Source organism: Natator depressus, chromosome 3 (genome assembly GCF_965152275.1).
Source record: "Natator depressus isolate rNatDep1 chromosome 3, rNatDep2.hap1, whole genome shotgun sequence".
NCBI classification, from domain to species: domain Eukaryota; kingdom Metazoa; phylum Chordata; order Testudines; family Cheloniidae; genus Natator; species Natator depressus.
Genome location: NC_134236.1, coordinates 12,529,485 through 12,541,180, shown reverse-complemented (window position 1 = coordinate 12,541,180; position 11,696 = coordinate 12,529,485). Strand labels below are relative to the sequence as shown.

Below are 11,696 nucleotides of genomic sequence, written 5' to 3'. Positions count from 1 at the left end.
GTGTCACCCATCGCCGGGTGCGTGCCCTGGAGAGCCCCCTCCCTGCTCTGCGTCGACCCCGCGCGGGTCCCGATCCCGCCGCCCTCTTCCCCTCCTCGGAGCAGCAGCCCCAAGGGTCAACCCCACTGTCCCCGGAGGATGGCTAGTGGCCAGGCAAGGGCAATGGTTGGGGGCCCATGCAACTGCCTGCAATAGTAAGGGGTAGGGATAGCTCAGTGGTTTGACCATTGGCCTACTAAACTCAGGGATGTGAGTTCAATCCTTGAGGGGGCCATTTAGGGAGCTAGGCCAAAAATTGGGGACCTGGTCCTGCTTTGAGCAGCAGGTTAGACTAGATGACGTCCTGACGTCCCTTCCAACCCTGATATTCTATGATTAGATTATCTGACACCCTCGCCCCAGAGGTATTTCTCCATTGCTTCTTTCTAAGCCTGGCATTTCAAACGCCCTTTTGATTTGGCGTTCACTGCGAAAGCCTAAAGGGACAAGTGACCAGCTGCTGGTCGCAATGTCAGGCTGGTTCAGGTTCAGTTGCACTTTTAAGTCATGAAAAAGCAGCTTTTATGGATCCAGACTAACACAGCTACCCCTCCGATACTTTAACTCATGAAGATTTGCATTGCTCATGTATCATTTCCTCTTACCAATGTTTCTGCACTGTACTAAATATGAATTATTAATAGAAGAGAGTGTCACTTTTGGAGCCTTTGTTCCAAGAGTCCCGGGCAGCTTCAGTGGCCTGTTGTGCTTTTCTCCATCTGTGGGACAGCGTGACCACTGGGACCATGCTTCTCAGATGCAGATCAAGCCCCAGCTATTCAGGTTATTTTGACCTCCAAGCTGCATTCCTGCGACGTGTCCTACAAGGAGCTATCTCTGAAGAACACTCAGAAGCTGTAGCAGGTGCAGAATTCAATGAGCCTACTTGGTAGGGCAGATGGAGGAGGCCCATTAAGTGCTCCACAGACCGCACTGGCTTCCCCGTCACTTCCCAGTGCAATTTGGGTTGTTGCTTTTGGTTCATACAGCTGTACATGTTTAGGGTCTAGCTAAGGCCTGATCCAAAACCCATTGGATTCACTGGGCTTTGGATCAGGGTTTAAGCGAAAGAGAGCCTTTTTCCCTGTGCGCTGCCACAGCAGTCCCAGTCAGCAAATATGGAATGGCTGGAAGCAGCCTGTTCCCAGTGGAGGCCTTTGACTCTGACACTCTCTCCACCCTATTGGTCTGACCCAGGCCAAGTTTATTAATGTCTAGTTGCAAAGTGTGGGCCAAGATCAGCCCTGGTGTTACCCCATTGAAGTCAAGTTACACCAGGGTGGAATGTAGCCTCTTCTGTTCATTCAAACTTTTGCCTGAGGCAGGCTAGCAGGTGATGCAGTTTGCAAGTTTAGGGAGTGTCTTGCCTACCTGTTAGGAAATCGGGATTATTTCTTATAAACCGAGTCAAAGTCTTCGGGAATGGACACAGCCTCTTAAAAATAATTGACGCAGCAGCTTCAGCACCTGGTGAGCACATACGTAGGTCAGATCTAAGCCGCGATGCAAATGAGGGGATTGTAACATCTTAAAGCTGATCAAGATCGTGATTTCTTTCTTCCAAAAGCACAGGCTGGTGTTGGAAGGAAAGTGTTTCTCACTGAATTGCGAGAGCTCCACAGCCCTGTGTCAGAAGTTGGCACAGGCAGTTGTAGTAAAAGCTTTCCCCTCTCTGCCCTGTGCTGGAAGGACCACTTCTATCCGTGGGCTCTCGGCTGAGAGTGCCAATAAAGGTGCCAGTGGTTTTGGGATGTGAACACGTGTCCACATGGAACTGAACCAAGAGCACCTTATTTCACACCGGATGCCAAGCTGTTAGGGTCATAAGAATGCTTAAGCACCATCAAGCCGGCTGCACGTGAATCGCTGGCTTAGGGGAGAAAAGTTCCACTTCCCATTACTTACTCCAGAGATGGGCAAACTACGGCCCGTGGGCCACATCCAGCCCGCGGCACCCACCTGCCTGGCCCCTGAGCTCCTGGCCCAGGAGGCTCGCCCCCGGCCCCTCCCCCGCAGCCTCAACTCACTGCGCCGCCAGACCCATGCTCTGGGCGGCGGGGCGGCGAGCTCCTGGGGGCAGCGCAGCTGCAGGGTCCGGCCTGACCTGGTGTGCTGTGGTGTGCGGTGCGTGGCTGGCTCCAGCCGGGCGGCTCGGCTCTAACGCCGCCAGCCACCAGTGCTCCAGGCAGTGCGGTAAGGGGAGTGTGGGGGGGTGTTGGATAGAGGGCAGGGGAGTTCAGGGGTGGTGGTCAGGAGGCAGGGGTGTGAATAGGGGTTGGGACGGTTAGAGGATGGGGGGAGGCAGTCAGGGCAGAGGTTCCAGGGGCAGTCAGGGGACAGGGAGAAGGGGCGTTTGGATGGGGCAGGGGTCCTGGGGGGGCAGTCAGGAATGAGAGAAGGGGTTGGATGGGGCGGTGGGGGGCAGTCAGGGGTGGAGGTTCTGGGGGCAGTCAAGGGACAGGGAGTGGGGGGTTGGATGGGGCAGGAGTCCTGGGGGGAGGGCATCAGGGGTGAGAAGCAGGGGCCGGGTCACGCCTGGCTGTTTGGGGAGGCACAGCCTCCCCTAACCGGCCCTCCATACAATTTGCGAAACCCGATGCGGTCCTCAGGCCAAAAAGTTTGCCAGCCCCTGACTTACTCTTCCCAGCCAATTGGTTTGGCCGGAGGTTTGTAAAACAGTCAAACAAACAAGACAATCACCCTGACGTTATTTATACAGCTTCACTGGCAGAAGAAAAATTGAACATTAAACTTTTTACATCAGCAAATCTGAAGGTGCCAAATATTTCAGTGGCTACAACTCCTAACTTCTGGGGGAGATTTACACCTATTACCATTTGCTTCATTTCTCTTCATAGTGCAATATGGACTTGGGAGCGTCACAAAAACATCCCCTCTCTTTTTAATGAAGCTCTATTTTCTCTCCATATTTTGCCTTTCGGGATAAGTGATTTCTGCTCAGTACAACGGACGGCACGTCACAAAAAGACCAGAAGGCAACGTGCTGCAAAACAGGAGAGTGTGTTCATAATCCACATTAAGGCTGGCATATTTGTTCACTCAGTGCTTAAGCGATTTGGGGTCATTCCCTTCAGGAGGTACTCGAGGCTGGCACTGAGCACACCACCAGCTAAGCCTCTTAAACCCATCTTGGGGCCCAAAAGTTCCCTGCATCACCTCGTGCCCAAGAGGACATTTTTCTTTCAGGTAGATCTGGTAGTGTAATCCTTTTCCAGCCAGCTTCTTATGCAGCCAGTCTGTGCTGAACTGAACAGCATGATCCAGCAAGGATTCAAGATCCGAGAGAGTCAAGAGTGAGCCTTGCGATAATGGGTGGATCCTTGCCAAATACAAGATCTCGTTCTTAATGATGTTCCCTGGAACATGGGGCAAGAAGAGAAGTTCATAAACACAGGTGCAACAGTGAGAACCGATCACATGAATAGAAGGCACAGTCTAGTGGTCTGAGTGCTTGTCTAGGAGGAAGAAGCTGTTGACCTCTCTTTGTGCCTATGATACCAACTCCCCCTGTGGCTTTGGGGAAGTCAGGTAACCTCGCTGTGCCTCTGATTCTCTGTCTGTACAGAGGATAATACTAATACTCATCTACCTCTCCAGGGGATTATGAAATTTAAGAGCCTGATTTCCAGAGGCGCTGAGCAATTACAGCTCCCATTGAAGTTGGCACTCATGAAAATTAAGTCCTAACAGGTTTGTTTTCATAAAGAGCTGGGATATCAGAAAATATCAATAATAAGAAGCCATATCTAAAGCTAACATTTAACATGCGGGGTTTGCAGCTAATAAATCTGAGACCCATCTCTAACTGGGCCAAAATATCACTATTCCTGGAGGGTATTCCCCTCTCTGGTGGAACATACCCAGACCGGAGAAATATCTCTGGTCCAGAAGGGTGTAGCAGATGGGCATCGGCTGGCGAAGGGCTGCCAAGGCCTGCCCCCGGTGGAACTCGGGAGACAGGATGTCAGAAGCAGGTTCCACAGCGGGAGAGGTGCACCAGTGGATCTGGCAGTTGTAAAAGACGAGGAAGCCACCGCTGTTGAAGTGCAGAACCAACCTACAATAAACAGGATGGAAATTAGAGCGAGAAAATCCTGGCTTTGCAGTGTCAATCCAGAAACATTACAAGAACAATCATGTTCCAATCTAGCCGAATGGGCGTGTAGAGATGGGAGGAAGGGGATCAAGGAAAACAGTAGGAACCGGGTGGAGAAATGGTGGAAGAGAAGGGGAAAGCACTATATATTTGCTAGCAGGGTCAATTGCTCAGCCTTTGTACCCCAGCTTCTGAAATCAATGGGAGTTGAGGGCATTCAGCACTTGGCAGGATTGAACCCCCTTGTAAGCACTGCTGTGTTTTCCCATATCTACTACTCCAGACACAACACTGCATTCAGTCATTCAGAGCGAGATGGGACAATATACTGTAGTGACCAGAAAAATACCTAGAATGTTGCAGAGGAGGAGAGCTGGGGGTGGGTTGACTGGAAAAAGGAGCCTTGTCTTTCCTGATTTGCAGTCATGTGGATTTAGTCAGCGTCTCCTGGGGCAGATCTTCTGATGTTGGTTACCGGGGAGATTACATCCCTATTTATATTTAAGTATAGCTTGTCTTATTGTTTCTTAGCTTGAGAAACCTGCCAGTTTCATGGGAACATTCTGCAGGAACCAACACATGCAATGCCCAGGACTGTCATGTTGAGACATTAAACAAGCAAGCAATAACGAAGCCTCTTTTGCCTCTTTAGAAACTGGGCATTGGGGGTGGGAGGCGGGCAAGGGGAGAAGAAAGAGAACGGTATTTGCCATGACAAAAGATTCAGTCAATACCTGGGCACAGGATCCTTCCAGTCCCCTCTTTTGTTTGCCTTATTAGCTCTCGAGAACTCATTAGCCCGGATGCTGCCAAACAAGCCAAAATGGAAGCGCAGCCATTTCCAAGTGTCCCCTGCTGCATCTGAGGCATCAGGCACTGAGCGTTCAGTTTCCTGCTTCCTCTGCACACTGTGTTCTTTGGAGCTTAGCTGAGAGACATCCTCCTCCTGTCCTTCCTGAGCAAGGGAAAGGGAGCATGCCCCGTTGTCATCCTTTCCTCGGATGGTTGGAGATGGGCTTCCACCCACGGTCCGTGCTTCCAGAGAGGCACCAAATGCCAGGAATAAATTCTTTCCAGAGGCCTAAAAATAAAAGTCAAAGGAAGCATTTGAGGACTTATGCATTTGCAAACAATGAACAATTTAAGGGAAGTAACCCTCAGCGCCTAAAGGCGAGGTTCAAAGTGAAGGGCGTGCAGTTAACATGAGGGAACTAGAGGACTCTCTGGGAGATATGAGCTAGCTACATTAGAGCAGGGACCCACATCCCATGAAGTCTTGTTCTCTTTGCCAGTCTAACTAAAGTGTCAATACAGCCATGATGGGCATCAGTGCATACCCGTCATGTAGTGTAATGAATACCAAACTGTATTATACGGATCAGCCACTAGGTCGTGGTGTATGTAACATACCTTATTTATGAACAGGAGGACTTGTGGCACCTTAGAGACTCAAAAATTTATTTGAGCACAAGCTTTCGTGGGCTACAGCCCACTTCATTGGATGCATATAATGGAACATATAGTAAGAAGATATATATACATACGGAGAACATGAAAAGGTGGAAGTTACCATACCAAATCTAAGAGGCTAATTAATTAAGATGAGCTATTATCAGCAGGAGAAAAAAAAACTTTTGTAGTGATAATCCAGATGGCCCGTTTCAGACAGTTGACAAGAAGGTGTGAGGATACTTAACATGGGGAAATAGATTCAATTTGTGTTTATGCTAACCCAAGCCATACCTGGGAGAGCATTAAAGGATCTTTTATAGTGAGCACCTCTGGTGTGTATCTCTCTGAGAAGTAAGCTCTGTAGTCAGTCTAGATCTGACACAGAAGCCTGACCTGCTAAAAGCAGACCTGCAGCCTGCTGTGTGCAAGAGGAACATGACAGGTAGCTCATTTAAAAGCTGAAGAGGTCCCTCAGCTTGGAACAGCTACCTAGGAAGCCTAATGCAGACACAATGGAAGCAGTGACGTTGCCTCCAGGACTGGAGCACCCATGGGAAAAAAACAGAGGGTGCTCAGCACCCATTAGCCACCCGCTGATCAGCTGTTCGGTGGGCCCCGCCAATCAGCTCCTCCCCCTCAGCTCCTCCCTACCGCCACGGATCGGCTGTTCGATGACAGGCGGGAGGCGCTGGGGGGAGGAGGAGGAGGAGCGGGGCCGGGAAGAGGTGGAGCAAGGGCAGGGTGTGCTCAGGGGAAGGGGCAGAGCGAGCGGGGTGCCTTGGGAAAGGGGTGGGGCAGGGGTTTGGGGCGGAGTGCGGGTGGAGCACCACTGGGGAAAGCTGAAAGTTGGCGTCTGTGAGTTGTGGGGTTGTGTTGACATAACAATGGATGACATAGACTCTGATGACCTAATGGTTCTCCAGCAGTTCCTCTCTTCCACTCAGCTGTGAGGAAAGGTCTCCTCTCCGTTCCCCTTATCCTTCTTTACTGCAAAATGGGCTGAGGCCAAACTAATCTCACATGCTTAAACCATCAAACAGCTGCCAAGTGAAAGTTACTTTTGGTTACTAAGGGACCTGGCCAGGATGGGATAGAATCCCTATCCCCTATCCCAAAGCCATGCTGGAAGTAATGTGCATATTCATTGTGGGCTTCGGTCTACATTCCTGGCAGCATGAATTTAAATGTGTGACAATTTCTTTAGGTCAAGTCCTGAACTTAGAGTAGCGTATAAATGTAAGCAGGGAAATCTCTGAAAGTTTGTGTGTTCCTTAATCGTTTGTAAGAGGATACAAAGGGGGTGGGGTGTTGTTCAGGGACTTCGTTAACACTGAACTGGCTGCAGCAATTGCTAGACTGGGTCAGTTCTGCTAGTCTGAGCTGAGGAGAGGAGCCACCCGCAGCTGATGGAAGGAATGTCCAGCCAAGCCAATGAAGACTCATGCACCTGTACATATCTGTTAGCGTTCCAGGGAGATTGCCGGAATGGGCAGCAGACTTCAGTGATTTTGCCCAGAATGCCTGGTTTCTAATCCTGCTTCAGGGTCTCCCATGGAAGATCTGGGACTGTAAGAACCTGTCCAGATAGAACCTGGGGCCATGGGGGTGGCTCTGGACCTCTGATGTGTCAACGTTGCCACAGGCTGGGCTCCCACTGGAGAACACTGTGAAGCTAGGCTTGGCAGGAAGTATCGCCCAGCAAAGCCCGAGTGGTGGCCCCTCACAGCCCACTGATTGGCCAATACCAGTATTTAAACCCGGAAGTTAGCATGACGAGCTGCCTGGACAATAACACTGCCTACCAACTTGCCTGCGAAAGACCCAGGAGTCTGCCTTCTGACCCTGGTTTGTCTTTGACTTTGCTATTTGACCGCAGTCTGTAACCTGGCGCCTGACCCCAACTTCCTGGTATCCTGACCTGGCTCGACTCTGACCCTGCTAGAGTATCTACCCACCGTCTACAGCTGGGTGCCCAACCCTGACTTCTTGGCATTCTGATCCAGCTCGCTCCTGACCCTGCTACTTGTCTCCTGATTGCAACTTGCCAACTGACCAGGGCTCACCCAGCTGCCCATGGCCTGGCCCTGAGAGGGACACAGTGGCCAGAGTTAAATATTGCACTGAAATCTCATCCCTGTTTAATGCACCAGTGCTCAGCTTGTAGCTTTCAAGCTGCTTGTCAAGTACAGGCATCTATGGGTACGTCTACACTGCCAACGAAAAGGAAAACCTGCAGCACTGTGCCAGAGCCCACGTCAACTGAGTCGGTCTCGCAGGGCTCGTGCTATGGGGCGAACAATAGTAGTGTAGCCGTTCCCGCTTGGGCTGAGCCTGGGTTCTAAAACCCACCCCCTTCGCCAGGTTTCAGAGCCTGGGCTGCAGTCTGAGCGGCATCATCTACACTGCTACTTTTAGCCCAAAAGTGCGAGCCCGCGGCAGTCAACCCGGTCTCACTGCGGCGGGTGGCGGTGGTTTTATGGCAATGCAGACATACTCTGAATGTAGCTCTTGCAGGCCTGGTCCAGCTCGCTTGGCCTCAGGTTTGGGTGGAGCACAGATCACAAGAGTAATCGCCTGCTGTTGGATACATACCAGGCAGAGCTGAGCACACTCACTGGGGGAGGGGTCAGGAGTTGCATTTCCACACCTCACCTCTGGGGCTTGGGGAAGGTACAAGGGAGGGGAAAAAAAACAACTGGTGAGCCACTAGAATTCCCCCTGCTCCCCTTTCCCTTTCAGCAAAGAGGGAGGTAGAAGGAAAGAGTGACACTTTCCATCTCAGCAACCGGGGGTAGGAGAGAGAATGGAGACAGTATAACAGAGCCAACAACTTCAGAGTGTGCCCATCACGGGTCAGGTTGTCACAACACACATCAGTCGATGAGGTTGCCTACCACAGCATGTAGCCGATCAGTGACTGCTCATAGCAAATATCCCCAACAGCCAGTGATGGGACACTAGATGGGGAGGGCTCTGAGTTATAACAGAGAATTCTTTCCCAGGTGTTTGGGTCTTGCCAAAATGCTCAGGGTCCAACTGATCACCATATTTGGAATCATGAAAGGAATTTTCCCCTGGGTCAGATTGGCAAACAGAAGGGGTGGGGGTTGCCTTCCTCTGCAGCATGGGTTACTTGCAGGTTTAAACTAGTGTAAATGGTGGATTTTCCATAACTTGAAATCTTTAAATCAAGATTTGAGAACTTCAGTAACTCAGGTTAGGGGTCTGTTATAGGAGTGGGTGAGTGAGGTTCTGTGATGTGCAGGAGGTCAGACTAGATGACCATGATGGTCCCTTCTGGCCTTAAAGTCTATGAGTCTGTGATTATTTGGTGGGCCTCTGCATGGCATTCAATGATGCTTTGGCCCTTGACAGTGAAGCCCTGTTGACTTAAATTCATCTAGGAAATTAATTTATTCTGGATTATGAACAGTAAAAAAGCAAAGCATTCTGGGTATTTTCCCTGTGCAAACCCTGGCTCCCCCATGTCCCTCTCTTTCTGTAATTCTGACCCTGAGCTCAACCTTCTTGATATAGAGCGGCCACTGTTCACAGCTGAAGGTGCCTTCACATTAGTCCTGTAGCCATGTGGGTTGTGCCTAAGCCTGTCTATACAGCACATGTTTAGAGCTGCAAACTAGGGACATGCTCCACACTGAGCATGAGAGGCTACCCTGATATTACTGTAGGTTTGCCCACATGCCAACACCCTGCACCTTTGCAGCACCAGCAGTGCAGTTAGGGCAAGGAAAGGGAGGTTTGTGAGGCAGGACTGACATGTCCAGACAAGGCTGCCTTTTAGCATAGCTCACCTGAGAGTCCTGGAGCCTCATTGCTTTCAGATCCTTCAGGTTTCTCTGCCTGCTGCTTCCTCCCACCTTGGCCACTACCTGCCCCACAAAAGGAGCAGTCAGCAACTGGAACCTCTTCACAGACGGGCCTTCTGGCATCTCTGGCTGGTCAATGGGAGCTGCAGGTGCACACGCTGTGGGTCTCAGGCAGGGCACCCTAGAGCTGAGATGCATAAACTCAGTGATTGCTTAGGGAAATGCGGTTGCACATAAACAGGTTATTGTCCCTGGTCCTCTCATCTTCCGTGATCATGCTCCTCGCCCATATGGGAAGGGTTACAGAAACACTCAGATCATTTCCCTTTCCCCACTCAAACTCCAGCTGCAACAGGAAAGTCTGCAGTGGGCTGAGCCTGGCCTGTGTTTCTCAAGGCGACAAGCAGCAATACTCTGGCTTAAGCTTATGCTCTCCCATTAGATTCAATGGAAGAGGCTTTGATCCTCATCTCCGCAGGGTCATTATAAAAAAAATACAGTCCTGGTTCCCCTGCTATAATGTCCCTGCCTCCCTGTTCCCTCAGCTTGGGAAGCCATTGGGCATGCCCCCCGTTTAATACTTTGTGATGGGGGAACTGTGCTGAGACCATCAAACAGCCAGCAGATGGTAACAGCTTCCAGTCAACAGGCTCAAGCCGGGAAACTAGAAGCGAAGTGCCCTATACATCATTCCCAGCCCCCTAGAGCCATCCGCTCCACCCTCCAAAACTATCCTCTATTTCTCCCTTAAAATTCATTGGCATGAGACAGTCCATAAGTCAGAGGGGTGGATTGTGCAGCCCATCTGAACAGTGACAGCAAGGAAGCAAAACCATGGCCTTGTTTGCAGAACTGCACAGTGTGAATAGTCCCTGCTTCTGTCACTTAAAAGGAGTCAGTGAGGGCTTGATCCTGGGACATCAGCGAGAGTTGGCAGAATGAGAAATAGGACCCAGGAGTCTTGACCCACCCGTTCCCTGCTCCAAGCATGAGGACATGCGGCCTCCCTCCAGATTAAATTATAAAATAAAGTTAGTGCCACGTGATTCTGAACAAACTAATGCAGTGGTTCTCAAACTTTCGTGCTGGTGACCCCTTTCACATAGCACGCCTCTGCGTGCGACCCCCCCCCCTTCTAAATTAAAAAACTCTTTTTATATATTTAACACCATGATAAATGCTGGAGGCAAAGCGGGGTTTGGGGTGGAGGCTGACAGCTCGCAACCCCCCATGTAATAACCTTGCGACCCCCTGAGGGTTTCTAACCACAGCCAGACAACGCATGAGAGGAGAGATCAGAAAACAGGTTTGTTTGCTTTATATCATTCTCAACCATCGCGTTCATCCCTCCCACAGACCTGGTTTCAAGGGGCAGCACTCATCTCACCCCCAAAACTCCCTACATTCCCCAAAAATCTAGTACTCCTCATTTTCACTGCTGAGAACAATTCACACCAGACATAGAGCCCCCCAGCACTGAGGTGAGAGCATTATTATCCCTGTAGGAAGAAATCCCACAACGCTGGGAGTTTCAAGCATGTCCCTCCTGTTGGGTCTTTGTCACACAAACCACACCCCGCATTTGGGCCTTCCTCAGCTGACAGCAGGGCTGCATCTATTACTGGCCAAGCAGCCTGGGGTCTTAAACACCACGGTTCTTTCTTTTTAATGGTCTTCAATTTGGTGATGTCGCACGCAGTGAAGGCAAGAAGAGCCTCAGGTCCCCAGTGAGAAAATCCATCACTGATACTCACTGCTAATCCCAGCAGCAGCTCTGTCCCACGCCTGACCCCACCCCAGGACTGCCACTGTCTGATCTCTCCCTCCTGCCAGTTTCACACACCCCACCCTCTGGGGGCTTTGAAGGGTTACACAAGGGTAAATCATTTCTCAGACCCGCTCAGTCGAATACCTAATTACAGCTCTCCAGAGCAATCGAGCCCAGAGTTACTAATTGGGCCCTGCTTTTGGTCTGCATATTTCAGGGGGGGCAGAGAGGAGTCAGATCCTGATGCTCCAGAAAATCATGGAATTAGCTGAAACATCGTGAGATGTAGAAAAAAGTGTTGGGATCTTTGTCTTCTGGTTTCTGAGCCTCTCGGGTTCTTGTTTTCAAGTTTTTCTGTGCAATTGTGAGGGCTAGAAACGTACATGTTTATTTAAAAATTAAACCTGATATTTGCACTTCAGAATTATTATGATCATGATCAAGGTGATGATGTTTCTTAGGGTAGTGCCAAAGGGCACTAGACTGAAGTGCA

General features: G+C 50.4%; 1 protein-coding gene across 1 annotated transcript; it reads right to left on the bottom strand.

The window, feature by feature from the left end:
* Positions 1-2,741: 2,741 nt before the first annotated feature.
* On the bottom strand, positions 2,742-11,315 carry NEIL2 (nei like DNA glycosylase 2). The gene is made up of 5 exons (XM_074946773.1): positions 11,190-11,315; positions 9,421-9,622; positions 4,891-5,237; positions 3,921-4,117; positions 2,742-3,416 (listed from the first exon to the last, which is right to left on the bottom strand). Exons 2-5 carry the CDS (start codon positions 9,556-9,558, stop codon positions 3,100-3,102), a joined length of 999 nt encoding a protein of 332 aa, XP_074802874.1. The 5' UTR covers positions 9,559-9,622; positions 11,190-11,315; the 3' UTR covers positions 2,742-3,099.
* Positions 11,316-11,696: the final 381 nt, after the last annotated feature.

What these genes read in the sequence shown, in the direction of transcription:
- NEIL2 (XM_074946773.1), bottom strand. Translation starts at nt 9,558, where the DNA reads ATGCCAGAAGGCCCGTCTGTGAAGAGGTTCCAGTTGCTGACTGCTCCT. An exon ending in TGGAAGGATCCTGTGCCCAG is followed by an intron (nt 4,118 to 4,890) that starts GTATTGACTGAA and finishes TGTTTATTGTAG; the next exon opens with GTTGGTTCTGCACTTCAACA. An exon ending in GAGATATTTCTCCGGTCTGG is followed by an intron (nt 3,417 to 3,920) that starts GTATGTTCCACC and finishes CCCATGTTCCAG; the next exon opens with GGAACATCATTAAGAACGAG.